This window comes from Pagrus major, chromosome 18 (assembly GCF_040436345.1).
Source record: "Pagrus major chromosome 18, Pma_NU_1.0".
NCBI lineage: Eukaryota > Metazoa > Chordata > Actinopteri > Spariformes > Sparidae > Pagrus > Pagrus major.
Genome location: NC_133232.1, coordinates 16,236,985 through 16,264,555, shown reverse-complemented (window position 1 = coordinate 16,264,555; position 27,571 = coordinate 16,236,985). Strand labels below are relative to the sequence as shown.

At 40.0% G+C, this 27,571-nt stretch overlaps 1 protein-coding gene and 4 non-coding genes across 5 annotated transcripts; all 5 read left to right on the top strand.

Annotated features, from left to right (window-relative positions):
- Window positions 1-162: 162 nt before the first annotated feature.
- On the top strand, window positions 163-27,488 carry polr1a (RNA polymerase I subunit A). Its single transcript, XM_073486610.1, has 37 exons — window positions 163-308; window positions 816-924; window positions 1,112-1,207; window positions 1,815-1,964; window positions 2,265-2,375; window positions 2,530-2,615; window positions 2,747-2,835; window positions 3,131-3,211; window positions 4,650-4,767; window positions 5,028-5,169; window positions 5,321-5,482; window positions 5,585-5,707; window positions 5,817-6,044; window positions 6,126-6,233; window positions 6,332-6,478; window positions 8,081-8,272; window positions 8,417-8,566; window positions 8,767-8,950; window positions 9,107-9,189; window positions 10,083-10,241; window positions 11,614-11,712; window positions 11,839-11,991; window positions 12,188-12,270; window positions 13,866-14,031; window positions 16,250-16,373; window positions 17,132-17,232; window positions 17,356-17,555; window positions 18,344-18,511; window positions 19,664-19,799; window positions 20,593-20,744; window positions 20,873-21,002; window positions 21,132-21,239; window positions 22,832-23,107; window positions 25,251-25,451; window positions 26,381-26,498; window positions 26,595-26,759; window positions 26,978-27,488. The coding sequence occupies exons 1-37, from the start codon at window positions 232-234 to the stop codon at window positions 27,076-27,078; spliced, it is 5,076 nt and encodes a 1,691-aa protein (XP_073342711.1). The 5' UTR covers window positions 163-231; the 3' UTR covers window positions 27,079-27,488.
- Window positions 3,733-3,869, top strand: LOC141013877 (small nucleolar RNA SNORA5). Its single transcript, XR_012180464.1, has one exon. It is a non-coding gene; the product is annotated as a small nucleolar RNA SNORA5 (small nucleolar RNA).
- LOC141013876 (small nucleolar RNA SNORA5) lies at window positions 7,200-7,336 on the top strand. The gene has a single exon (XR_012180463.1). It is a non-coding gene; the product is annotated as a small nucleolar RNA SNORA5 (small nucleolar RNA).
- LOC141013871 (small nucleolar RNA SNORA5) lies at window positions 9,283-9,419 on the top strand. Its single transcript, XR_012180458.1, has one exon. It is a non-coding gene; the product is annotated as a small nucleolar RNA SNORA5 (small nucleolar RNA).
- Window positions 15,087-15,223, top strand: LOC141013872 (small nucleolar RNA SNORA5). The gene has a single exon (XR_012180459.1). It is a non-coding gene; the product is annotated as a small nucleolar RNA SNORA5 (small nucleolar RNA).
- Window positions 27,489-27,571: the final 83 nt, after the last annotated feature.

The following is a 27,571-nucleotide window of genomic DNA, read 5'->3' as shown; positions in this document are numbered from 1 at the left end:
CTTAACATCGATAGAGTTTCGATTTCGATGATGAATACGTTATTTTAAAAGTAAAATATCCTCTGAGTTTACAGAAAAGCGTACTTATCTGTATTTGCGTCTCCCCTCTAATCTAAAGTTAGTGTGACCGTCCCACGTGTGATCCAGCAGCAACTTTGCTACGCATGTGGTTGAACTGTGCGCCATGAATTTACAGCAAGAAACACCCTGAAGTGTGGATAAGTCTCCAAAATGTTGTTTGGAAAAGACGTGCCATGGCGGCGTTTGGAGGGCATGTCGTTTGGCATGTACTCTGCCGAAGAGATAAGGTGAGAGATATCATGTTAGCTTTTGGCTGTAATGCTAAACATGAGTTCAAAACAACACGCCTGCTAATGGCAGTATGCTATAACGTTTAAATTACACTCACACTCAGCAAGCTAGGAGTTACTGTGTCTGTGTTCATAAAAGGCGTTTCATATTATTGTCTTGAGCCCAAAATCTGATTCTCTAACAGCAACTGTGAATGTAAAATAACGTTACCCTGTTTTTTGTCTTTCCTGACCGTGTGTTGTTTATTTCCATTGTACTTGGTAGAAATGATTCTCACCTTTCTGTATAATACTTTCTATTACTGAGCTGGGGTGAGATCTGGCTCACTTATGACACTAAACAGACTAATACTAAATATATATATATAGATATAGTTACCATCCACTGCATGACCAGAGTTGCCAAGAATCCAGTATAACTGTCAGAACAGTTGGTGGTAATAATGATAATGATAAAATAGTAATAATAGTGACAATCATGCACTCTTCTCATCTCCTGTGTAGGAAGTTGAGTGTGAAAACGATCACTAACTCCAGGTTCCTCGATGCTGTTGGGAATGTGGCCCCGAACAGCCTGTACGATCTGGCCCTTGGACCTGCAGATATCAAAGAGGTACATCTCTACTGGATCACATTACATACAATCTGTGTAATGTAAAATACAGTAATGACACATCTGTAACAAGCCATAAATCAGTCTGATGCTGACTTCAGCCTCTGTTTGTAAAGTTTATGATTGTGAGTTTTAAGTTTCAGCAGATATCTTTTTCATGTTGTTGTGTGTTGTTGTTTTTTACCAGGCATGTTCAACCTGCTGTCAGGACTTCAACAACTGTCCGGGACACCTGGGACATGTTGAACTGCCTCTACCTGTATACAACCCACTGTTTTTTGATGTAAGCCTGTCCACAAATACATCGCACAACCATACATACTATAAATGCAGTACACACATGTTTACAACTCACTGTCACCGGTAGTGCAGCAACTAATGATTATTTTTGTTATCGATTAAGTTGTCGATCATTTTTTAGTTTAGTTAATAGTTTTTGGGTCCATAAAATGTCAGAAAATGTTGAAAGATGTTGACCAATTTTTTCTAAAGCCCAAGATAATGTCCTCAAATGTCATGTGTTGTTCAACAGCCAAAGATATTCAGTTTACTGTCATAGAGAACAAAAGAAAACTAGAAAATATTCACATTTGAAAAGCTGAAATCAGAAATTTTGACTTCTCTTTCCTTAAAAAAATGACTCCGAACTATTTATCAATTATGGAAATAGTTGACAATTAATTTAATTGTAGACAGTTAAACTGACTAATGGTTGCAACTTTAATCATTGGGTGTGATAGTGGAGGAGATGGACCAGCCTAAGGGTCCAATTAATAAGTCAGTATTAACATTTAAACCGTTTTTTAAAACTTGTTCCAATGAACCTGCTTCTATGATTTTTTAAAAATTATCCTGTTCTCTTATCTCCTCTTGCGGTTCTCCTTCATCAGAAACTCTACCTGTTGATGCGTGGTTCCTGTCTGTCGTGTCACATGTTAACGTGTCCCCGAGCTGCCATCCACCTGCTGCAGAACCAGCTGAAGTTAGTGGACCATGGAGCCATGCAGGAGGTCTACCTGATAGAACAAGTTCTCAACCAGGTGGGTTTATACTGGCTGTGGAAACTAATTATGGCAAGAGTGCATAGACTACAGCACAGTTCGTACCAAAAGAAAGCAGCCATGATCTATAACGATACTCATCTGTTTTGTGTGGATATGTTGAATAGTTTTTTAAATTGTCTTTCATCTAATTGTAGGTTGCTCTGCTAACTAATGTACCTTTATGATGTTGTGTAATCATTGTAGATCAACAGTTCAAGTTCTGCTTTATTGATTTGTGTGAACAATATGTGTATGTATGTATGTATGTGTGTGTGTGTGTGTGTGTGTGTGTGTTAGTACCTAGAAGAGAATCCCAAAGCCACCGGAGATGAGATCCAGCAGTCGCTTAAGGAGTTTACAGATACGATACTTGGAGTAAATGCTGAAGGTTTAGAAAGCATCAAACCGGTGAGTACACACGAAGATATGAGGACACATGATACTGAATTACAATCATACACACACTTATAATCATGTGATATACAATCATTTCAACCGTACCATGCATCCTGTCTAATAGAGACACACTGGCCTAATTATGTGTTTGTGTGTGTTTCTTCAGATTAAACACCTCGTTGAAAAGAAAAGCAGTCTGATAAATGACTTCTGGAGGATCCACATGAAAACTAGGAAGTGCCCCTACTGCAGGTAAAAATGAGGATGCATTGGACTGCATTCTCATTAAATGCTGGTTTAAAATACAAGCAATGTTTAGAGAGGTATATAGTGTATGTACAGTGCTGTATACCAACTGTGGTGGTTTTATGTTGTGTGCGCAGGAGTGGCAGGTTCACAGTGCGTCGGGAACATAACAGTAAGCTGATTGTCACAATGCCATCAGGAGCACAGACCCCTGCCAACACTGATGGTAAGTAATATTTTATTTTAAGAAATGTGATTATGTTTTGTACACATGCTATTCATTATTGAACCAACAGTTAAATGGGCTAAAGAAAACAGAGATTAGAAACATTGTTAACTTCTATGAGGAGGAGGTCATTTGTGCGGAAGAGCTTATTTGTGTATTAGTTTTTTTGTCGAAGTGTGTAACCTGTAACTCTGCACCAACATGGTGCTCATTGTTCACTCTGGGCAAATACTAATGTTACATACAGTATGTTCATACAGTGAATGCATGTTACCTGGCTTTTGTCTTCTTGTAGGTGATCTGATGGCTGGTAAGAGAGTCTATCTGACAGCTAGTACAGCTCGAGAACACACCAACAAACTGTGGGAGCAAGAAGGTAAAAATTAATTAGTAATTCATTTCATACAAGGACAAAAGATGTGATGTATCAGATTTAGCTATTACTTTTCATCAGCAGTCCCTGGGCCCATTGACACAAACACTAATACAACTCATGTAATTACAACAAATACAAGTTCGACATTTTTTTATACAAATTGTTAATTCAATCATAGATCCTAACATTAATTGAAAATTTAAATCATTACACCCAACACATGAACATATGAATAATGTTTCTTGTTTCAGTATTACTAGTGGTGGTTAATGGTGGTGGCGAGTTGTTGTTGCAAATCGCAAAACAGAGCTATTTATTATTTTAAATTAATTGATCTAGATGAGTTTTTATAGTCTTTATAGTTTTTCCATTATTGTATGTCAAATCTAATGTGGTATACACTGAAGGCCCTGTATGCACGTGTGTAGAGCACCTTCATAAACGGACCACATAGTGTCTTATTCTAACAAATAAAGGTAAAACCTGTAATGCACTAGTCCACAGTCAGCAGTTAGAAATATTGCAGCCTTGTCAAATTCAGTGCTTCCTGCTCAGTGGATGCCACTGGCCAAAATGGCTGCCACAGTGAAGGTGTAGTTCATGGGCCCCATGGTGCTCTAACATGGCCACTGGGGATAAATATGTACTACACACAACCACAAATATTTAGTAACATTAACTGAACCAGTGAAGAGTACTATTACTCTGCACTGGACACCACTAATATTGATTAATGCACACCTGGTGCAGTCTGTCTGTCTTTTTTTAGTTTGTTTTGTTTTAGCTCTATGTCTTACTGTGGAGTTGTGAGGACGAGGTGGCAGCATCATTTGTTTTCTACCACTGTGTCGTGAGAGGGTATTTTAAAGTTGATTCACATAAATTGAGCCTGCCTACCTTCCAATAATGAATCTTGCAAACAGGAACAGTATTGTTGGAAGTGGGGCTGCAACCGCCCCGTTTTCTACTCCTCTTGGCTCACACTAAAAGGTCACATAATCAGGACAAACTGCTATCAAAATAAAAACAGCACTTCAGCTTTGCCAGAGCAATTTTATCTGTTTACAGTAATGCAACCTTTGACAGACTATCAAAAAAGCAAAAGAAAGTTTGTTCTGCAGTCCCTGGGCCCATTGACACAAACACTAATACAACTCATGTAATTACAACAAATACAAGTTGGACATTTTTTATACAATTTGTTAAATTCAATCAAAGATCCAAACATTAATTGAAAATGTTAGTCATTACCCCCAACACTTGAACGTATGAATAATGTTTCTTGTTTTGGTATTAAATGTGTTGTATGTTAAAATTAATATTTTTTTTGTGGATACAAAGTGGCAGAATAGCAAAAACAGCCAAAATCTCATTCAGTTTTGGCTGTTTGGAGGAATTGTTCTAAAAATCCCACAAATACCTCCTCTTTCTCTCCCAGCTTTCTTCTTGAGGTGCCTCTTCTCTGGGCTGGATGAGGCGACGGTGTCAGAGGAGGGAGAGGAAGGGTTCAACCCAGACCTCTTCTTCCTGGATCTGCTGGTGGTCCCACCTTGCAGGTACAGAGTGATGGAACAAACTTATATACTGTACATTAAACCACTGGTACAATGATTGTACAAATATTAGTAGTACCTCCTCAACAATCACTGCAACAATTTTCTTGCAAACAAAACATGCGTGTACAAGCTCCAAAGACTCAGAATTAAATCTCCGTTTAATATACCTAGTTTATATACAGTAGGAGATATCAAAAATATTTATCTTGGCATAAGTTGATTATAGTGCTTTATCACGTCTTTACTTCTTTCTCTGTCAGGTATCGTCCAATCAATCGGCTGGGTGACCAGATGTTTACAAACGGTCAGACAGTCAACATGCAGGCTGTCATGAAGGACTGTGGAATCATAAGGAAACTTCTGGCTCTCATAGCAGGGGAGAAAACTGCTCAGGAGGAAGAGGTAACATGAAATTTGTGTGCAGCAGGTGTTAACATGTCTGTTCTCAGAGTTTTTCTCCATACCTCTTTTTTGTAGCTGTATATATCCAGTGAAAACATGTTTAATTTTGTGATACAGGACATGTCAACCTGTCCTCTCTTGTCCCTCTCAGGCTTCTGAACAGGTAGACCAGACGTTTCTGTCAGGGATCCCTGGGGTGACATTAACAGATAAACTGTACAACATCTGGATCCGACTACAGACTCACGTTAACATCGTCTTTGACAGTGACATGGACAAAATGATGACAGAGAAATACCCTGGGATCAGACAGGTATCATGTACACAGATACTGCACTCTAATAAGTCTTCCTTTTGCTCTTTGTTTGCAGATAAAAACAATCCAGTGGCCTAATTGTCACCTCTCCCCTTCCAGATCCTAGAGAAGAAGGACGGACTGTTCCGGAAACATATGATGGGAAAACGAGTGGACTATGCTGCGCGATCTGTCATCTGTCCAGACATGTACATCGGGACCAACGAGATAGGAATACCTATGGTACATCTGACTGTGTATCAGATTAATCTTTCCCTTAAAGACAGAGTACCAAGCTTATTGAAGAAGGGAAAATGTGAATGATATTAATGTCTCCTCCATGCTCGTGCAGGTGTTTGCCACCAAGCTGACCTACCCCCAGCCTGTCACTCCATGGAACGTGAAGGAGCTCCGTCAGGCCGTTCTCAATGGGCCAAACGTGCACCCCGGTGCTTCCATGGTGATAAACGAGGACGGCAGGAGAACCATCCTTTCACCTACCAACCCTGCACAGAGAGAAGCTGTTGCCAAGCAACTGCTGACACCCTGTACTGGACCACATAAGATGCCCATGAAGATAGTAAGTCAGACTGACACAGACTCAAACCCTTGTACCACCTGCAGCATGAATTAACCTTCTGTTGTCCTCCTGTCTGTTCAGGTGAATCGTCACATAAAGAACGGAGATGTTATGTTATTGAACAGACAGCCAACTCTGCACAGACCCTCCATACAAGCCCACTGTGCACGCATCTTACCAGGAGAGAAGGTACCATCTGACCTGTGCAGGCTAACTTTAGTCATTGTGATGTATTATGGAAGCAATGTGTCCAACAAATTGTCCTTTGTCTGAATTGGACGTTACAGGTACTGAGGCTCCACTATGCCAACTGTAAGGCATACAATGCTGACTTTGACGGGGACGAAATGAACGCACACTTCCCGCAAAGTGAGCTGGCCAGAGCAGAGGCCTACACGCTAGTCAGCACTGACCAGCAGTACCTCGTCCCCAAGGTGGGTTCACACACACACAAGAAGATGATTCTCACAGAGTGTAACAAAGGCTGCCACAGCCCTACTCTCTCAGGCAGTGATGGCAGCAAACACCTGATTGTGTTTCTGAAGTTTGAGACAGTGTGACTCTCTCAACACAACTAAATACAGAGTTTCTATCTGGGCTGGGTTGGAACTGATGATTAGTAAAACGTGCAACCTGGGCTGTTCTGGGTTTCTCTGAGTTCAGCTGGCCAAATAACGCAGAAAGACTGTTTTGTGCCACATTATCATTACTAGTAGTGGTTAATGGTGGTGGCGATTTGTTGTATGCTAATTGACATCATGCCTATTTAATTGGTAAACTATGAATCAAATCGCAAAACAGAGCTATTTATTATTTTAAATTAATTACTTTTTGACTAATAAAAAGTGATCCGCAAGGTTCCCCTTTCACAGTTCAGCACACGTGAACTGTAGATTTGTTTAACAGTCTGTCCAGTCGAGAGACTTGCCGGGAGGAGATTGGCACCAAAGTGAGTTAAAGCAATGGCCTGTTCTGGGTAAATTAACTGTCTTTATAGTTTTTCCATTATTGATGTAAAATCTAATGTGGTATACACTGAAGGCCCTGTATGCACGTGTGTAGGGCACCTTCATAAACGGACCACATAGTGTCTTATTCAAACAAATAAAGGTAAAATCTGTAATGCACTAGTCCACAGTCAGCAGGTAGAAATATTGCAGCCTTGTCAAATTCAGTGCTTCCTCGTCAGTGGATGCCACTGGCCAAAATGGCTGCCACAGTGAAGGTGTAGTTCATGGGCCCCATGGTGCTCTAACATGGCCACTGGGGATAAATATGTACTACACACAACCACAAACATTTAGTAAGATTAACTGAACCAGTGAAGAGTACTATTACTCTGCACTGGACACCACTAATGTTGATTAATCCTGGAGAGTGGTTATCACTGAGTCTTTGGAACTTCAACATCTGAATGTTCACTGACACCTGGTGCAGTCTGTCTGTCTTTTTTTTGTTTGTTTTGTTTTAGCTCTATGTCTTACTGTAGAGTTGTGAGGATGAGGTGGCAGCATCATTTGCTTTCTACCACTGTGTTGTGAGAGGGTATTTTAAAGTTAATTCACATAAATTGAGCCTGCCTACCTTCCAATAATGAATCTTGCAAACCAGGAACAGTTTTGTTGGAAGTGGGGCTGCAACCGCCCCATTTTCTACTCCTCTTGGCTCACACTAAAAGGTCACATAATAAGGACAAACTGCTATCAAAATAAAGACAGCACTTCAGTTTTGCCAGAGCAGTTATATCTGTTTACAGGAAATAATGTAAAAATGTCCAAAATACATTACCTGGAGATTTAAAAAAGTTGGTGCGTATGTAAGGATATGACACCTTTGGCCAATAGGTGGGGTTGTTCGCCCACTGTAATTTATCAACTGAGTCTTGAATATTTGATAATTTAAGTCTTTATTTAAACACTGGACATCTTGAAGGCTGTTTTCTATGGGTAAATGTTCCTCACTTTTAGTGTTTTAGATAATGAATAGTTACATGTGAAAGTTACATGTGAAGTTAAATTTTTTCTCTCTATCTTCAGGACGGTAAACCTTTAGCAGGTCTGATCCAGGACCACATGGTATCGGGTACGAGGATGACAATACGAGGCTGTTTCTTCACCAGAGTCCAATACATTGAGTTGGTGTACAGAGGACTCACTGACAAACCAGGCAGAGTTAAACTGTTGCCGCCAGCCATTCTCAAACCACAGCAGCTTTGGACAGGAAAGCAGGTAATTTGAACCTCTAACTCTCTGTTTCAGCAGGAACTCTTCAGCTTTTGTCTTGTCCTACAAACCAGAAAAACACAACTGTGTCTAAAGTAACTTAATGCCTCTGCAAGCTCAATTGTGTCATGAATGTGTTGTTTCCTGTAGGTGGTGTCTACACTCCTGCTGAATGTAATCCCACAGAATGCTGTGCCTCTTAACCTGGTTGGCAAATCGAAAATCCCCAGTAAAGCATGGATCCAAGTCCCACCAAGAGCTGCTCCAGGCTACAAACCTGACAGCATGTGTGACTCACAGGTACACACACACACACACACACGCACGGTGAAACAGTTTTACTCATCACTCCAAATCAACACGTGTTGACACTGATACAGTTTGAAACGAACTCTGTGTTATTGTGTTTTCCATATTGAAACTCGCCACATTGAAGAATTAAAAAATGACCGATGCAGTATCTGATCCTTTGATGTTTTTATAATGTATTTGATTCTCAGGTGGTGATCCGTGAGGGAGAGCTGTTGGTGGGGGTTCTGGACAAAGCTCACTACGGCTCCTCAGCCTATGGTCTGGTCCACTGCTGCTATGAGCTGTACGGTGGTCAGACCAGTGGCAAACTGCTCAGCTGTCTGGCTCGACTCTTCACTGCTTACCTGCAGCTGTACAGAGGCTTTACTCTGGGTGAGAAGGAGCCAGATACAGTAAACCAAATCCACACGCCAGGCTATTTGTTGCCTGTCTGACTTATAACATTGTCACTGGTTTGTGTTTGTCAGATTTTGTGTATAATAGAAGCCAGAACAGGGGTATTGTGTTTAAACTTGTGTTTGTGTCCAGGTGTGGAAGACATCCTGGTGAAACCAGGCGCCAACAGGCGGAGGAAGAAAATCATTCAAGAATCACTGAAGATTGGCACCAGAGTAAGTTATAGCACCAACTTGTTCTGGGGAAATTAACTCTCTTCATAAAAGGCCATTGTAACACACGAGTCCACCGTCAGCACTTGTGAATATTGCAGTCTTGTCAAATTCAGTGCTTCCTCCTCAGTGGATGCCACTGGCCAAAATGGCTGCAACAGTGAAAACGTAGTTCATGGGCCCCATGGTGCTCTAACATGGCCACTGGGGATAAATATGTACTACACACAAACACAAACATTTAGTGAACTATTAGTACTGTACTCTGCATGTGCCACAAATACTGTTGATTATCCTCGGGAGCGTTCATCACTGAGTCTTTGGAACTTCTTCAGTCAACAACTGCATGTTCACCTGGTGCAGTCTGTTTTTATAGCTCTACATGTTAGTGTTCTAAGTGGATTTGGTGGCATCCATGGCTGTTTGTCTTTATTCGAACAGCCATATGGGTGGTGCCAGAGTCTGAATTTTTGGCTTTAATTACAACCTTAAGTCATCTGGCTGTTCAACTGCTAAATGCTCCATTGTTTTCATGAGCTAGCAAGCCTGTGCAAGAATTGTACAGTGGGTTTTTAGCTGCCTGCTGCGGCCAAAAACTACGCTTTTGAGAGTGGTGACAGTGAACCAAATCTGTAAAATTGTGGCAGGAAAGCTAAACAATGAGCTGAAACTCACTGTAAAGCTCAGAAAAGCCAAGTGAAGCTGCAGATTTAAGTGATAACTCACTGTAGGTTCATCCCTACGTGTGATCCCTTTTACACTGTCACATTGTTTTCACATTGTCATTCATATAAAAATATCAGTCGTAGCAACTTTCAATGAAATACATCTTGGTGAAAAATGACTGGTGGTGTTATTTCGTATGAAAAGCATATTTTTCCTTTTTCGTTTCTAAGGCGCTCCAGGCCGCCTTCAACTTGCCCTCCAATGTGGCTCAAGATGAGGCTCAGAGTCGCTGGCAGGACGCTCACCTCAACCCAGACCAGAGAGACTTCAGCATGGCCGACCACAAGTTCAAAGAAGTGGCCAACCAAGTGAACAATGACATTAACAAGGTAACTGCCATTACTGTTAGTAATCCCACCACCAAACGATGACTGATGCACTTACTCTAATTACTCCCACTGGCAGACACAATACTAGCATGGTGAGAAGAAAAGGAAACAGGAAGTATTTTATTTTCTCTTTCTCAGGTAATAAAGAACTTTTTAAGGAACTCAGGAACATTGCCTGTGTTCAGCTTAGTTCCTGTACGATAGTTTCAGGTGTAAAGATGTTATTGCTCTGGGGGTATTACTTTAAATAACCATCAAACATTCATGTCTCCTTTTTATTCATGCATTACATCAGTTCAAACAGTATTTAAACAAAACAACACAACATGTCTGTGTTGTTTCCTCGTGTACAAATTTAGTTTGAATGGTTACAGAGATGTGCACAGAAATTTCGGGGGGCAGGGCAAAAAAACGGGGGAAAAACACCCACAAATTCAATATTCCCACCTCCATGTTGCGATGTTTATGCCATGTTCAAACACTTTATTCCTTGAAGAAACTACAAATTTCACTTTTTAACAAAGCTCATTCATTGTATAGTCGTTTAGACCAGTTCAGTCGCTTTTGATCTCTGGTTTCTTCCAGAAAGGAAAATTAGGATTGATGCAGGTGAATGGCATTCAGATTACAACTATATACAAGAACATTGTTGATGTGATATTTTTGACATTTCTACTGTCTGTAGAAAACAGTGTATGTTTGATACAACCAAGCATAACATTCAAGATGGCATTCATTTCCGACCGATGCGTGGGCAGAACCGTCAAATCATGGCTGGAAACTAACACACCTGACTTTGCTTTCACCGAAACCTGCTTTCTGTGAAAGCATAGCAATACTTGGAGTAGTACCAAAATTGCACAAAGCCACTGATATGCAGGACAAACACACCCAGTTGAGCGACTTCACCAGGCCCAAAGTTCAGGTTAGATGAAAAAAATCCCCACCAGCAGAGAAAGCCCGTCAAATGACGAATGACTATTGCAAGGAGTGGCGGAGTAGTTGTGTTGTCAGTATGTGTCTATTATTTTGTTGATACTGGTGTGCCTCTCCCTCATTATGTCAGTCAAAAATAATAATAATAGCCCAATACAACTAACACTAGCCAGGATGACACTTGTCAAGTCTGAAGGCAAAAGGTCCCCTTTGGGATCTTTCTGTGTACGTGCCTACAGCGTCATCCTTTAATTTGTCATCGTTCACTGATTTTAAGATGTGGTGCAAAGGAGTAATAGACTTTATAGTTCCTGTTTGAGTCTGGCAGTTTTGTTGCATATAATTTCTGTTAGCTTTCTGCTGCACTCTATCCTATAAATGGACAAAATGTTCCAAAATGCAGAATTTTTAAAAGGAGTGTGTCGTGTGTTCGTAGGTGTGCATGCCTGTAGGACTCCACACCTCTTTCCCAGACAACAACCTCCAGCTGATGGTCCAATCAGGAGCCAAGGGATCTACTGTAAACACCATGCAGGTACCCCCCAACCACCACCACCAGAAACACAAACACACTCACCTTAAATTCATCCTCACATCATTCTGTACTATTATTATTCAGTAAAACGTCATGAACTTACCTGTGTGCCTGTGTGTTTTCCAGATTTCGTGTCTACTAGGTCAGATCGAGTTGGAGGGCCGTAGGCCTCCACTGATGCCTTCTGGGAAATCCTTGCCTTGCTTCCAGCCATACGACCCTGCACCCGGTGCCGGGGGCTTCGTTTCAGGAAGGTTCCTCACAGGCATCAAACCACAGGTACGTGAAGAGAGCGTGGAAGTGTTGTGTAGAGGACTGTTTTTTGTCAACTGGGATGCCAAATGGCTCACATGAAAGCACTCTCCTTTTTATGAGTAACCCTGCTGTGACTTTGTGAGTTTAGCTCTACAAACATTTATGGAGAGTCTTGTTGCTTCATGATACATGACTATTCTTGTAATCCTGTTGTGTTCAGGAGTTTTTCTTCCACTGTATGGCTGGCAGAGAGGGACTGGTTGACACAGCTGTGAAAACATCGAGATCAGGATACCTGCAGAGGTAACGTAAACCCTACGGCTTTCTAATTTGGAAAAGGCTGCAGACGTCTTTAAATTGTGGTCACATGAGTGTGCACGTTCACATCTGGTGTGATTCAAAGGGTTCCTACGCAGTATGGAAAAATATTGTATTTGATTTTAGTCGATTCAAGTCCTGGATAAGAGAGAATAGAAAAGTATTTGAGTTTTTTGCAGATTGTTGCTCCTATTCTGTTTTCTAAAATATAAAATTCAGAATTTTAAAAATAAAGTGATCATATGAGCAGAGTGTTTTTTTATGGCGTTTGGAGCAGACGGCCAGGACAGATTAAAATGTTTACTGCTGTGTAAGAGAGCATGGGTCAGAACGGCTTGATGCTCTCAGAAGCAAGGTCATGGAGTATGACGCTGTCTCTCAGAGCTTTCTTTATGACTGCATGTCACTGCCTGCAAACAGTTCTGCCCCAAGTGCTTTATAACATACTCTGGACATCCGCAACCAAATTAAAAAGAAAATGCGGCAATACCTTTTTAATTACATGTATACATAGCAACACACTTGACAATATATAAAGCTTGTCTGGGTATTCATGAGTTGTGCAGGGATGTAGTTATCAGAAAAATTAACAAACAATCTTCTCTCTAAAATGCAGATATAAAAAAAACAGTTACAGGTAAAATATATACAGGAGGGTCAAAAAGCTTCTGTGTAGGGATGTGGATTGAATGACCAGTTTTTCGAGGGCTGGTTCGACAATTCCAAATATAAAACTTGGTTGGCTCAGTGCAAATTTGTATGCGCCACAGTACCTTGCTACAGTCTTTTGCAATTATTTGGAATCGTAATCACATACATAGTCATAATGTAACATGCATTTTAACGGTTGAATTTTAAACCTTTTATTTACATAAAACTAATAATTTGTATAATGTCGAATATGGTGTAAACGTGTAAGAACCCTGGATTCATGTTTCCAGTCTCTTTCAGAAGCGCTGAGAAGCAGAAAAGCATACAGATTTTTAATTCCCCTGCACATGTCTGCACAGGCCCAGCTGAAGTATTTCCTTTCATATCTTGTACACGAGAGTAGTGAAATGGCAATGAGTCATCAGCTTCCCTGATACAAGCAAAGGAGACTGTTATATGAGCTGTGGTCACCACATCGATATTCAAATCACAGGTATTGACGTGCTCACGCTATTCAACAGTCAGCTGGTTTTCAGCAGAACTGTTGAATTGTTCTGGGTTCTGGGTAAACTGAGATCACAGATGTCTTTGTTCTAGGTGGGAGTTTCCAAACCAACCTTGACGTATTTTTTTTAAGCATGACTCAACTGTAAACCCACACCAGGATGTGTTATCAGTTGCTGCTTAAACAGACAATTTAGAGGATCATTTTTTAAGATTTGGAAGGGAAACGTCCCACATGGCTTTTGCAAAGGAGCCATTGTCATTATTTTGTAGTGTGAAATATATCTGAACCAGTGGAGCATATTTATAAATTGGCCATGATGTGAACTAACGCAAAAAACACTCCAGAGTGAAGAAACTCATCTTAGACTGCATTACACCCTCCTTATACCTGTATTCATCTTCTCTCCGTCTCCTCTCTGCAGATGTGTCATAAAGCATCTGGAGGGGTTGGTAGTGCAGTACGATCTGACGGTGAGGGACAGCGATGGATCTGTGGTCCAATTCCTGTACGGTGAAGATGGCCTGGATATCCCCAAGACTCCGTTCCTCCAGCCAAGACAGTTCCCCTTCATAGAGGACAACTATGAGGTAAAGGAGAACAAAACACAAAGATGGTGTGAACATGTCATAAGTCATTACATGCACGTAAAGAGTGCTGTTGGAATTTTAGACAAGAAAATGGTCTGAATGCAATACTTTTTATCTCAATGTCTTTCTGATGGTTCGATCTGTTTTTGCTTCATTGAGAACACCTTGATGAGTGCACATATGTTATTAAAACAAACAATGAGAGGGTCAGTGCTGGGTCACTTAGCGTCTGATTAGCTGTGGTTTAGAAGAAGTTCAGTTCAAGAAGTAGAGGTTTATATCACAGCGGTGTGCTAAATTGGATGTGATTACTACTGCAAAGCAATCACAGACTCTGCTGAAGAGCAGCAAAACCAGATTTATGATGTTAGGTGAGCCCAACCCAACACAGGTGATTCAGAGGAACGTTGCTGAATAATGCCAGCTTCTACATTTCTGATTTTACACTTGATTTGATGATAGCTTTTTAGTTTTGGTTTGATTTGGTGGATAAACATGTTGATAAACAAGTTTTGGCCCCACAGTACGTATAATTTGGGACTAACGTTTTTTTTAGCCTTATATTCCCTTATAATATTGGTAAATTAGCACCACAGATATACAGACAACTATCCTCCGATTACTTTGATACTGAAGAAATCAAAATAAAAAATATAGACCTCTTTAAGTCATATATCTCTGTAGCCTGTAACAGGGACTAAAAATACATATTACACATTTTCGATACATTGCACAGTTGCATTGGTTTGACATAAATGTTCATGAATTGTAAAAGATTAGAATTTTTGTACACTGAATTCTGTGACTTCAAAAAATTCTTGCAACCTGCAGTTGCAGTTATCATTATCTGACTAATGATAACTGCAACCACGGGTTAGGTGACACAGTAACCATGACCGCAGTTTCAACCACAGGTCCTGACGATGGCAATGTGGCGTATCAAAACACATTTCTTTGTTCCAGTCAACAGAGGGTTAACCTGATTTAACTTATACTGCAGCTAAGCTACTGGCTCCATGAGGACTACTCCTCAGAAAATTAGTATTTAAAAAGACTGCAGCCTTGTCAAATTCAGTGCTTCCTCCTCAGTGGATGCCACTGGCCAAAATGGCTGCCACATTGAAGGTGTAGTTCATGGGCCCCATGGTGCTCTAACATGGCCACTGGGGATAAATATGTACTACACACAAACATTAAGTGGGATGAGCTGCACTATTGCGCTGACTAATACTAATCTGAGGTTCAATAATATAAATGTTAACCTTATAATTAATCTCTATAGTAATATTTTCCTTCACATTTTATAAAATATGCATATTATCTATCTTGTCTATACTTATATAAAAAATCTTGATACTACTCTCACAGCTGTGCGTCAAGTACAGAGGATCGAGCACGGTGGCTATTAGCTTAGCGTAGTATAAAGACTGGATGCAGCAGGAAGTGATTAGCCTTACTCTCACCAATGCTAAAAAATACTCCAAAGAGCACATCTAAAGCTCACTAATTTAAATCTACAAATTGATGTTTTTACATTTGGTTTGTGTAAGATTTAAACAAACCAGACGATTAGCCTGCGTTAGAGGTGTTAGTGGGTGTATTTTTGAACCTTGGACGGAGCTGTGCTAGCTGTTCTCATCTGCGTTAAGTCTTTATGTTGCGCTAGGCTAACAGTATCCTGGCTTTAGCGCCCTGCTAAACACAAAGACAAGAGAGTGATACTGATTTTTTCATCTAAATCTCAATAAGTGTATTTCCAAAATCATCCACAATGTTACATGCAATACATTTTGTATTACTAATTTGGCTTATCTGAATTTGCCCTTCTGTTGAAGCACATATTAGTGTTTTATGATTTCTAAACTATTGTACTATATGTACTGTAATATATTACAATTTTCCATTTTAAATTCAGAGCCTTGTGTAGAAGATAAATAAATAATTGAAATTCTGTTTGTGTAGTTCTGTGTGTTTATAGTGGTGCGCACTCAAACTTCCTTCCTGAAAATGTTGTTTGTTTTTGATTAAACGGCTCACCTCAAGTTCACACAGTGGAGTCTTTTCAATAAGCATAAAGCAGAGCAACTCTGTTTGAAGAGTGTCTGTGTCTCCGTCTCCACTGTTTGAATAAGAGATGGATTATAACACGCTCTAACACATTTGGTAGAAAATGAACCTGAACAGAAAAAACAGCTGTGTGTTTCCTCATTCCTGTTAGGTTATCAAGAGGTCCCAGGGTCTGGACGAGGTTTTGGCACGTTTGGACCCTCAGACTGCCAATCAACACTTTGCAGCCATCCAGCGCTGGAGAGCAAAGAGAGAGGTGGCATGTCCACGGAGAGGTACATAGCAAAGTTTGACTGTGCAGTAAGGCACAGGCACGTCTGTCTGATTCATAATCAGATTTTTAGATATATATTTAAGCTGATGAAAATGTGTTTGTTATACTTTTGTCATCACAATTCCCACAACAATTAACCCATTTCACATTCAGTTTCTCTGGCTATAAGTGTTGTTGAAAATAACCAGCTAAGCAGGCAGTGACATCCCAGTGAAATGTTAAATATGACTTGAAACAAACTGCTCTATGATCCATACTGCTGTAATTATGACCTTGTTAGAGCAGCCATGTTAACAACTGTTACACCACCAATTTTACACATCCTGGGGAGTTCTACTGAATATGTGAAAAAAGTAGTATGAAACCTTTTGTTGCTCCAGAGGAAGCTGCTGTAATCTAAGAAATTGCCTCCAGTGATGTCACTCAGTGGTCAAGTTGCATCTTGGATAATGTAGGCTACAGGTTTTGAAATAAAAACGTATATCTGTGATATGTCTGGTTCTGCTGTATTGATTTTAATAATTTATTGTTAAACTGTTCATAATGAGTCCAGTAGTGTTATAGGAGTGCAATGCTAGACCAGTAGCCTGCTGTTCAAAACCCTCTGCCTACATTACCCACAATGCAAACGCATTCTTCAGTAGGAGGTCGATAATTTGATCCAGAATCCTGGAAATTGACAGTGAATTGTTGTTAGCTACATTTGTTCAACGCCTGTGAGAATGAGTCATGTCATCTTTGTGTCTTAATCTGTGTCAGGAGCGTTCTTGCTGTTTTCCCAAAAGAAGTTGGCCAAACTGAACCAGACTGAACAAAGTACAGACCCAGATGTTTATGGCAGAAATGCAGCCATGCAGCAGGTATATACAGACATCAACCAGATAATTTAAAATGTACAAAAGATTAGTCAGGTTTGCTGGCACACTTTGTTCCTCAAGCCTAACCCAGTTGGACTGAACTTCAAAACTCTGCTCCCTCCCCAGGTCGTACAGCAGTGGCACTCTCTGGATGAGTCCAGCAGATCTAAATACAGCAAGAAGTCCTCCCGCTGCCCCGAGCCCTCTCTGAGCTTGTTCAGGCCAGACGTCTGCTTCGGATCAGTGTCTGAAAACTTTCACAGCATCACAGATAAATACCTGCAGGACAGAGGCAGGCTGAGAGAGGACAGCCTGGACGCCAACAGGTACTGAATGTCAGAGTTCTCCAAGACACATCTAGAGCACACAGTGAATGACATTTCATAAGACAAATATGGTCCTCAGGAAGGGATTATGGTCAAGGTGTCAAAGGATGTTGAAACCATACGACTTTTATAACAAAAAAAGGAAGTACAGCCAACTCCAGTGCTTCCAAACTTAGAAATTACAGACCAGGCTTCAGGCTTTTATTTAATTTGACTGCAACTTGTTCATAGTGACAGCACTTTTAATCGACAGTGAAAGCACAAGATTAACAAACATTACATTTACATTTTAAATTTCACCAACTTAGATTTGTATTAAGGGTTCCTCAGCATTGGACACTGCAGGTGCCCTTTGAGGTTAAATAAAAGGTTTGAGCTTTTAGTAAATGAATGCAATTTAAAGAAACATTATTCACCTTTTTGACCTTTAAAATAACAGCTTCAAAATCATGTTGATGGTACAGTGTCTTGTAATAGGGTGAATGGTGTCTCTGTCTCAGCCACTTCACCAGCCTATCACTTGTTTCTGCACTATGTAACTTCAGTGAGAGGGCAGGATCACAGTGTTACATACATGTTTACTTGCTTACATTGTTAGGACGTAATGAGTTTTGTTTGTAGTTAGCACCTACATTACTTCCGACATATCATGGAAATGGAAGCACATTTTATTAATGATTGTTGATTAAGAAATTAACCTGAAAACCTAAAAAAAAAAAAAAAAAAAATGTCTTCAGTTTTGTCTTTTTGTGCTTTAAAATAAGCCCCATGTCTCTCTGTGTCTTTAGCCTCCGCCAGCTGTTGCACTATAAGTGGCAGCGGTCACTGTGTGATCCAGGTGAAGCAGTAGGTCTGCTGGCAGCTCAGTCCATAGGCGAGCCCTCCACACAGATGACCCTCAACACCTTCCACTTTGCTGGCAGAGGAGAGATGAACGTCACTTTGGGAATCCCTCGGTAATGTCGCCTCTACACCTAACTCATTATTTACTCATTTATTTATTTCATTATTTAACAGTGTGCAAAATGTGACATTTTTCTTCTCTTTGTGGGGAGTGAGGTTATGGTAAATGTTTAACTCACTTAACCCTTTTGTGCCACGCTGCTGTCTTGAATTTCCTCCTTGCTTTTGTTTTGACTTATGCACTTTTCCTCTCTGAGGAACAGGGAGTGGGCAAGAGCTTCAAATGACTCTGTTGAAATAATGTGTTGAAATCAGAAGTAGTTTCAAGTCTAAATGTGCTTTATTTTGCTGCTTCTTTTAGTAGTTTTCAACAAGGCAATTATGCAAATCTATTTTCTGTATAAAATATAAAATCTTTCAATTTTATAGACATTGTATAATGCACCTAAACAATCCAATCTAAACAACAAATAAAGAAATTAATTTCTGTAAAATAAAAATGAAAGTGTTCCCACATGATCATTTATGTCTGCCTCAACCACAGCAAAGGACTATGAAAAGAAAGGGTGTAGGTGGAAATTAAGTGCAGAAATTGTACTAGACAGGAACAGCATGGAGCGCCTTGGTAGCCGAGCGGTTACAGCAGATGACACATAACCGCAACCGTCTTGATCTTGAAGAAGGCCTGCGGGCCGAAACATCATCTAACTAAAAACTTCATATGGAGCCAGAGTGTGCAAGGTTTTTTTTTGTTTGTTTGTTTTACTTTTCTGTCTGCTGTCAGTGATCAGCACCTCAGTAAAGCCATTGGTGACCTTTCTATGACATAACTGCAACGTCACTAGTTCACTTCCAGCAGGGGACCTTTGTTTCATGTCATGCCACCATGGCTCTCCCCACATATCCTGTCAGCCTCTTCACTGTCATAATCTCCAATACAGATTAAAACGTCCCAAAAAAACGTTTGATTCAATTAAAAGAGAGAAGATAATTAAAAAGAGATAAAGATAATTTAACTTTGGCTCTGTAAATCTCATTCATGACTGACTAGAGTTCTTTTACAAAATACCTGTCCTGAAACTCTTTTCCTACATCAAAACATCTTACTTTTGTCTACTTACTCTTCCCTGATTCATACTCCCATGCCCTCCATTGGACTGTACCACAATGTCTCACTCTCTCTGTATTTGCTGTCTGTCTCACAGACTGAGGGAGATCCTGATGGTGGCCGGCTCCAACATCAAAACTCCCATGATGAGCGTTCCAGTGCTCAACAACAAGAAAGCCTTGAAGAGAGCAAAGACGCTCCGTAAGAAACTCACCAGAGTCTGTCTTGCTGAGGTAACGACCAGGTTCTCATGTGTCTTTATGTCTATAAATATCTTCTGTTTTTTCTTCTTCTGTTCTTTTTGCTTGACTCATCTTCCCTTGTCTTTGATTTTCTTTAAGTGTGTTATTTTGGTGTTTGTTTTATAGGATTTCAGTGGTACGAAATTGACGTTTATCATTCCATGTATATTTGCTCATCTACGGTATTGAACTGTATACCAAAAATGAACTTTGAACCAAAAAACCCTTCTGGGGGCGCTCCGGTAGCTCGGTTGGTAGAGCGTGCGTCCCATATAGAGAGGCTTTGCCCTTGCTGCAGCGGCCCAGGGTTCAAGTCTGACCTGCGGCCCTTTGCTGCGTGTCATTCCCCCTCCCTCTCATCCCATCTCCTGTCATCTCTCGATGCTGTCCTATCAATAGAGCCATGAAAAGGCCAAAAAAATACACAAAAAACCCTTCTGTTTTAATTCCTTTAACAGTCATTGTAACTGATAACTGAGTACTAGTATATCATAATAAAACTAGTTGTTTAATTCAATATACTGTGATGACATAAAATGAAAAGATTATCAAACATGAAAATGGTATTTTACCTTTGTAACCCTACTTGTTCATGTCTTTCCCATCTTATGACTTTTTTATTTTATTTTCACTTTATGTTTGCACATGTCTGGAGTTGTGTTTCAACTGTGCTTATAATTTGTTTGCTTAACTCATTAAAAACTAGAACTCACCACAACACTGTGTGTGTGTGTGTGTGTGTGTGTGTGTGTGTGTGTGTGTGTGTGTGTTCGGGTGTGAGCAGGTGCTGCAGAAGGTGGATGTGGTAGAGACTTTGCGTATCGAAAATCAAAAGGTGCGGATGTTCAAAGTCACCTTCAGCTTCCTGCCTCCTGACCGTTACAGTGATGATAAGCTGCTAACACCCCACCAGATCCTCCACTTCATGGAAACAAGGTGTGTGTGAATCTCTGTCAGTCTCTGTGTGTATGTGAGGGCCTGTCCAGGAATGCATTAGGAAATATCCTGATTTTAACCTCTGACCTTCTCTGTTTTACACTTTGTTTGGTTGTTTGTCCTCCCAGGTTTTTCCGTCTCCTCCTTGAAGCCATCAAGAAGCGCAGTGCCAAGCTGGCTTCCATCGCCGTGGAAACAAGGAAGGCCACCCTCAGGGATAAGGACCATGATGGCGATGGGACAGCTGACACAGCAGGGGTCTGTGTTTTCATTTCAGTAGTCCTTATAGGATTCTTAGGATAATTGTTGTCGCTCATCTTTAAACTTTTCTTTCCTTGAATACCAAAAAAAACCCTAAAATATCTTTGTCATGTTGACATTCCTCAGTTGGGTGATGGGGAAGGAGAAGAGGATCAAGAGATTGTTGACGACCAGGCCAACGAAGGAGACGCTGATGCTTCAGATGCCAAGCGAAAAGACAAACAGGAAGAGGAGGTATGAAAATGGATAAAATACTTTGTATTACAGTAAATACAGAGACGTGTGTGTGTTTCAGCTGAATCCCTCTCTGGGTGGACTAGCAACTGACAAGTTTGGACAATGATTTGCATGTTTCAGTTTATCCTGGGTTGTTTATGAGATGTGCAAATGCTTTTTTTTTCCGCTACCTCTGTTAATCTTCTCCTGGATGACGGTCATAGTCATGTCAGTGCAGTTAGAGCTTGCTCTCATCCATGCACTTCATAATGTCATTGTAGAAATTTAACAAGAGTTTACAGCCGTAAAGATGGCTCTGTGATGCTGTACTTAAACGCTATGGTGGTTTAGGCTAAATGCTAGCACACTTACACTGACAGTTGAGCAGATATAATGTTTAACGTCACCGTCTCAGTTTAATGTGTTTGAATGCTAACATTTGCTAATTAGTACCAAACACAAAGTGCAGTTAAGGCTGATGGGAATGTATTTAGTTTTAGAAATGTTAGAAATGGTATATGTTTTGGAAAAATAAAAAAAATGGACCTGATGATGGCACTAATGGAACTTAAAAAGAAAAAATCAGCATTGTTATTAAAATTCATCCTGAGGGGAACAGTGGGACCAATTATCATGGCAATACATCCAACCGTTAATGAGAAATTTCAATTTAGATGTTGAGGTATTTATATTCAGGGGTAAAGTCAGGGGATCACCAACGTAAATGGGATTCATCCTCTGAGGATTGTGAACCCACATTGCCATTTCCTATTATTGACAGAAGACATCATAAATAAACAAATAAAAAAAACATTACAAATATTAAAACACAATAACGTTAATATCGTCCATGTTGGATTTAAAGTAAAAACCTGGATGTTTTGTAGAAATTAAAGCCTATGTTGCTGTTATTTGTCTCTAATTTATAAAAAAACAGATTACAAGTTACTTCAAAGACAGTTGTTTAACTGCAAGAAAAACCCTTTTTCCAGCAATCAAAATATTGTATGATCTAGTAAAATGAAAGAGGTCATATTATGCCAATTTCAGGTTCATACTTTTATTTAGGGGTCCTAGTAGAATAGGTTTACATACTTACACATTATTTTTTTTCATATGGTGCATTGCCGCTGTATTCTACCATTTCATCGTGTTTGCTTTCAGCTGTTACAGGAGTCGTGATTTAGTTACTGCTGGTAAAAGCCTAACATTTCCTGATTTCGCTGCTTCATAATAAAAGCTTTTAAATAACTAAATAATGAAGGGGTTTTATTGTGAAGAATTTATAGGGAATGAAATGTGTTTGCCAACAAAAACGATTTAGCATCTTTTTTCAATAGTGCTACAGGGAGGAAGTGTGTTTACAGCCGCTCCTCTGACCACTACACAAGCTAAGCACATCATCAGTTAAAGACATGCCTTCAAGCAGGTAGCCCTGTTGTAATGGGAATGCAAATCCCTGCTGTGCTGGACTGATGTGCCAGAGGAAGTATTTTGTGACGTTTATCTGCCTGAAAATCCTGCTAAATGTTAAATCTAAATGTAAAAAATGAAATCCTAACTGAAGCAAATATAAAATGATTAATGTCCATCTCTGCTTTCCTCTGCAGGTGGACTATGAAAGTGAGGAGGAGGACGGAGGTGATGATGGCGAGGATAAAGAAGATCAGGGGGAGGAAGAGGAAGAGGCGGTAGAGAAAGCAGAGGATACTCTGGAGGAGACCCAGCCAGAGTCTGCAGGGCTGGGAATGCAAAAGAAGAAGAAAAGGGCAAAGAGAGCAGAAGAAGAAGAAACCTTGAATCAGATGAGAGTGAACTCCGTTCTTCAGTCCAACTCGGCGATAGAGCGATATTGCTACGATGTCAAGCATGAACTCTGGTGTGAGGTGAGTTTTTATGTGTTACACAAGCAGATTGAAAATGTTTTTATATGACTTTCTTGAACTTCCATGTTCAGATTTTAGGTTAGACTTCAAGAAAAAGGCAGGCTATATTTTATCATTTTATTATTTGCAAAATGAGCTCTGAAGGGAACAAAGCCAACAATGAGTGGTTGACGTTGTCAGGCTCACCCGTCCGCTACAGACCTTATTCGTTGTACATTACCTGTCACACAAACACACACACAGGAAGATAGAGGGAGAGTAAGAGCTAGTTAACAAAGCACAACAGAGGGATCTGAGTGAAAATACAGCAGAAACAGCAGGCCATGAGACCAATATGCTGTACGACCAGGTAGGGCCAAGGCAAACTTGACATACAGAACACCCAAAAACATTGTTCTAAAACTAAAGTCAGCCTAACCAAATCACGCCAGTTTGAGTCAAAACACAGCTGATCAAAAGCCGATCAAAGTATCCTACTTAGATAAAGTAAATGCTACACCAAAGTTAAAACATCAGAGAGAAAGACCAGAGCAAGGCCACTCAACAGGGACAAAGTAAACATGGTGACTCATGTTAAAGGTGTGCTGCTGTGCCGGTTCTAGGGTTGAACAGTCAGGCTCACTGTACCTGACATTTTGTTAGAAACAAACATTTAACTGCATCACAGGAAACACATTTTTACATCCTTTTAGTCAAAGAAACAATCTCATATAAGGTAATGCCTTCTGCATAAACAAGGGATATTTAAATGGTGGGCACCTCATCTCCCTGTGAGTCTTTAGTTTGGATTCCATAGTGGTTCCACACATTTCAATTAAAAGTATAATATTAAGATGTCTAAAACGACCCAACCTTTGTTATATATTCTGTTGAGTTGTGTACTTACAATATCCCAAATGTTACGAACAATGTTTAAACACAGAGTTTAGTTTTGTGGGTGAAACAATGGGCATGCTGAGCCTTCAGTCATGTTTTGATAGGTAAGATTTTGGAACAACTGGAAATATGTGGGCTGTCCCTACTGGCATTTCAAAATAAATCAGGAAATGTGTATAGGACTGTATGTTATTGAGCTAGACGGATTTTTCAAGTCACTGATGCAAGGATATTCACAATTATCCCGATTCATAATTGAAATTGTGTTTTTTTTTTCCCCACCCGCGATTAAATCTTATATCCTCCCATCCCTAATTGTTAATGTTAAAGTTCAGTTCTGATTGACTGTATTGTACTTTCTTGTGTAATGGTTCATTTGACATGTTTGTAGAAGCATGCAGTCTGTAACAATCTTGATAGCTAAGGTTAGTTCAGCTAGGTAGATTAACGGCTCAAACAGACAATACAACACAATTTTATTGGTTGCAATGTGCACTGTATGCATTCGATTGGTGTGATGTTGTCCTCTTTAGGGACAGTCATCTAATGTGGAGGCACAATAGCCCCTTTGACACCCTACTTCCACTGCCACCAGTGTAGCCACAGTCTTGCCTAGCTTATTTGTCTGTGCCAAAAGATCCCACAGTTAAAGCTATTTAAAACACATATAAGTAGTATTCTGATTACAAAGAAAAGCCATTTCATTAAAATATTGTGACTTTGTTCATTTAACCTCCTCACTGAGCTCAAGCCTGTTTTGTACTGCAGTTGTTGTAACATGCATTCTTCACTGTAATCGTGACCACAGTTCCACAACAAAACGCATATGATGTAATGCTGCAACGTGCCTGTTGTCCCACAGAGATATGAATCACCTCACACTCTCTCACTCTGTCACACATACACAAACTAATACAAGAGTTTTCCACACCTCTTCTTCTTTAAATGTGTATGGTACTCATAGGACAGTTTTTTTTTTTTTAATTGGTTAACAAGTTCAATCGTATCTAAGCCATACTGTTGCTGTCCTTACCTATGTTTCCATACTGGTTCATCAATTTAAAAATGACTCAACAAACACCTGTGTCAGGCGTTACACATTTTGTTAATGGCCACATACCAGCCAATCAAAATTGATCTCATTTGTATCCTCTTTGTAGGCAGATATGCTGGTTTTAAACCAAACAATCTGCAGCTTTAAGATGTCTGCAGTGTTAGACCTCCTCATTGGATTATTGTTTAAACCTTGATCCCTTTATCTTCATAGGTTGACCTGGTGTTGCCGGTTAGCAAGGTGCACTTCGACCTTACTTCAGTCCTGTCCACGCTGGCCCAGAACGCCGTCATCATGGAGACCAAAGGCTTGACTCGCTGCCTGCTCAGCGAAACCACAACAAAGACCGGAGAGAAAGAGACCGTTCTCAACACAGAGGGCATCAACATGCACGAAATGTTCAAGCACAGTGATGTACGTGAGCGGTTGTGTTTTAGAATGCAACACATTTTTGGTTACGGTTTACACATCTCATTTTAAACATGAGACCGCACTGTGGTCTTAAGGACAGATTGCCCAAAGAAGTATAATGAAATGTACCATGTTTATTCTAAAAAAGGTGCAGTTTCTGAAGCATTATAATGTAGATAGTTGATAGATGAATTGTTGAGAAGTGGGTAGGACTGATAAGTGTAGCTTGTCCATTTTGTCCTTAATATTTCTAACCTGTAATGCACATAAACCATACGACACCCTTTAGAAATGACCAGTAATTATGTCATATAATCTTATCAACATAGCCTGGTGGATTATGTTTGCTTTACTGACTGCAGATAACAATGTGTGTTGATTGTTGCTGCTTTCAAGTATTTAATCTATATATGGTGAGGATTTTAAACATTTATTGACAGAAACCACACATACCTGTGTCATTAGTGACCAGTCAAAACAAGAGATTTCTCCAGGACAATATTTATAAGTCAAAACTTTGATTTAAGATGCCTCTAAGTTACATGTGGCACGGAGGCTCCAGTTGAAGGGATGTACATGATGTGAATTCCAGATATTGATTTAAATTATGACCAGACAACACATCTCAAATTCAGTCTGAACGAGTTAGTGTTATAGTGTTAGTGTTATAATATTTTAGATATAGTTTCCACAAATACACTTTGTGGAGTTATATTACCAGTCCAGGGCTTTGAAATCATCCAATAATTCACCTTATGATCTATAATCACATGGTGGCATGGATACGGAACGACCATTTCACAAATCTGATAAGTGATTAACTGTTTCTGATATGTGACTTCCTCTTGTGCCTATTCAAATCTCATGCAAATCTTTGCGGTGGATTCAAGTAAAGAGAACATTGCTCAAAATGAATAAATTTTTCCCTTCAGATCTTGGACATCAACAGACTGTACTCCAACGAGGTCCACGCCATGGCTAAGACCTATGGGATTGAAGTGGCTCTGAAAGTCATAGAGAAGGAGATCAAAGATGTCTTTGCTGTCTATGGTGACTCTCACACACAAACACACACACTTGAACACAGTAAAAACATCAGATACCAGACCACTGAGGTTTCATCTGTACTTCTCTGCCTGTCTCTAGGTATCGAGGTTGACCCCAGACATCTGTCACTGGTAGCAGATTACATGTGTTTTGAAGGTGTGTATAAGCCATTAAACCGACACGCCATCCGGTCCAACTCCTCCCCTCTGCAGCAGATGACGTTTGAGACCAGCTACAAATTCCTCAAACAGGCTACCATGCTGGGTGAGTAACAGACGATAATAATGATAACGCAGAGAAAAAAAATATGCAAAGCAGTCTCTAAATAATATGTAAAAACTACAGTTGCTTTAAACTATCTTGTATTCCTTGAAGTTTCATGACAGTGTCTCACTGATGTGGATTTTAAGTTGTCTCCTTTACCCTTCAGTGAACCCTGCCCTTGTATTGAAGTCTGAAGTCTGTTTTTCCTTCTTTTTCAGGGTCACATGACGAGCTGGTGTCACCCTCAGCCTGCCTGGTGGTGGGGAAGGTGGTCAAAGGTGGGACAGGACTGTTTGAACTGAAGCAGCCTCTGCAGTAGGAGAGGAGATGCTGCAGTCAGTAGTCGGACTGGTTGGATGAGGCATACTGTAAAAAGTTATCTCACCTGAACTGATAGGATGTCAGAGCTGGAGTGGATTCACTTTCACTTCTATGAGATATGACGTGTACCTTTTCTGACACATGAATAAGAATGACTTGTTTTGTCTCAGTCGTACTTTATATGGTTGATGTGACAAATGCTCTTTAATATTTGTTGTTTGAGTCAGATTGTTCCTGAATGAACTGATTTAAAAGCGACTGATGGCCTCTATTAGAAATGAATGAAATCACTGAGCAGTCCCTGTATCATACTTTAAAAGGATGCATTGTGTGTGTTTACTGCAGAACAACTATTTTTTTTGTCTTTTGTATTTAATAATGAAATAAAGTAAAAATATAAAACAAAAATGTTGTTGTTGTTGTTTGGTGCAATAAACCTGTTATGAGTGAGCACATGGGTTTTATGATCTTCTCGTGTCAGATGGTTGAGG

Coding starts and splice junctions, on each gene's coding strand:
- polr1a (XM_073486610.1), top strand. CDS start 232: ATGTTGTTTGGAAAAGACGTGCCATGGCGGCGTTTGGAGGGCATGTCG. Junction 21,240..22,831: donor AAGACAAACAGGAAGAGGAG/GTATGAAAATGG, acceptor TTTCCTCTGCAG/GTGGACTATGAAAGTGAGGA. Junction 23,108..25,250: donor AGCATGAACTCTGGTGTGAG/GTGAGTTTTTAT, acceptor TTATCTTCATAG/GTTGACCTGGTGTTGCCGGT.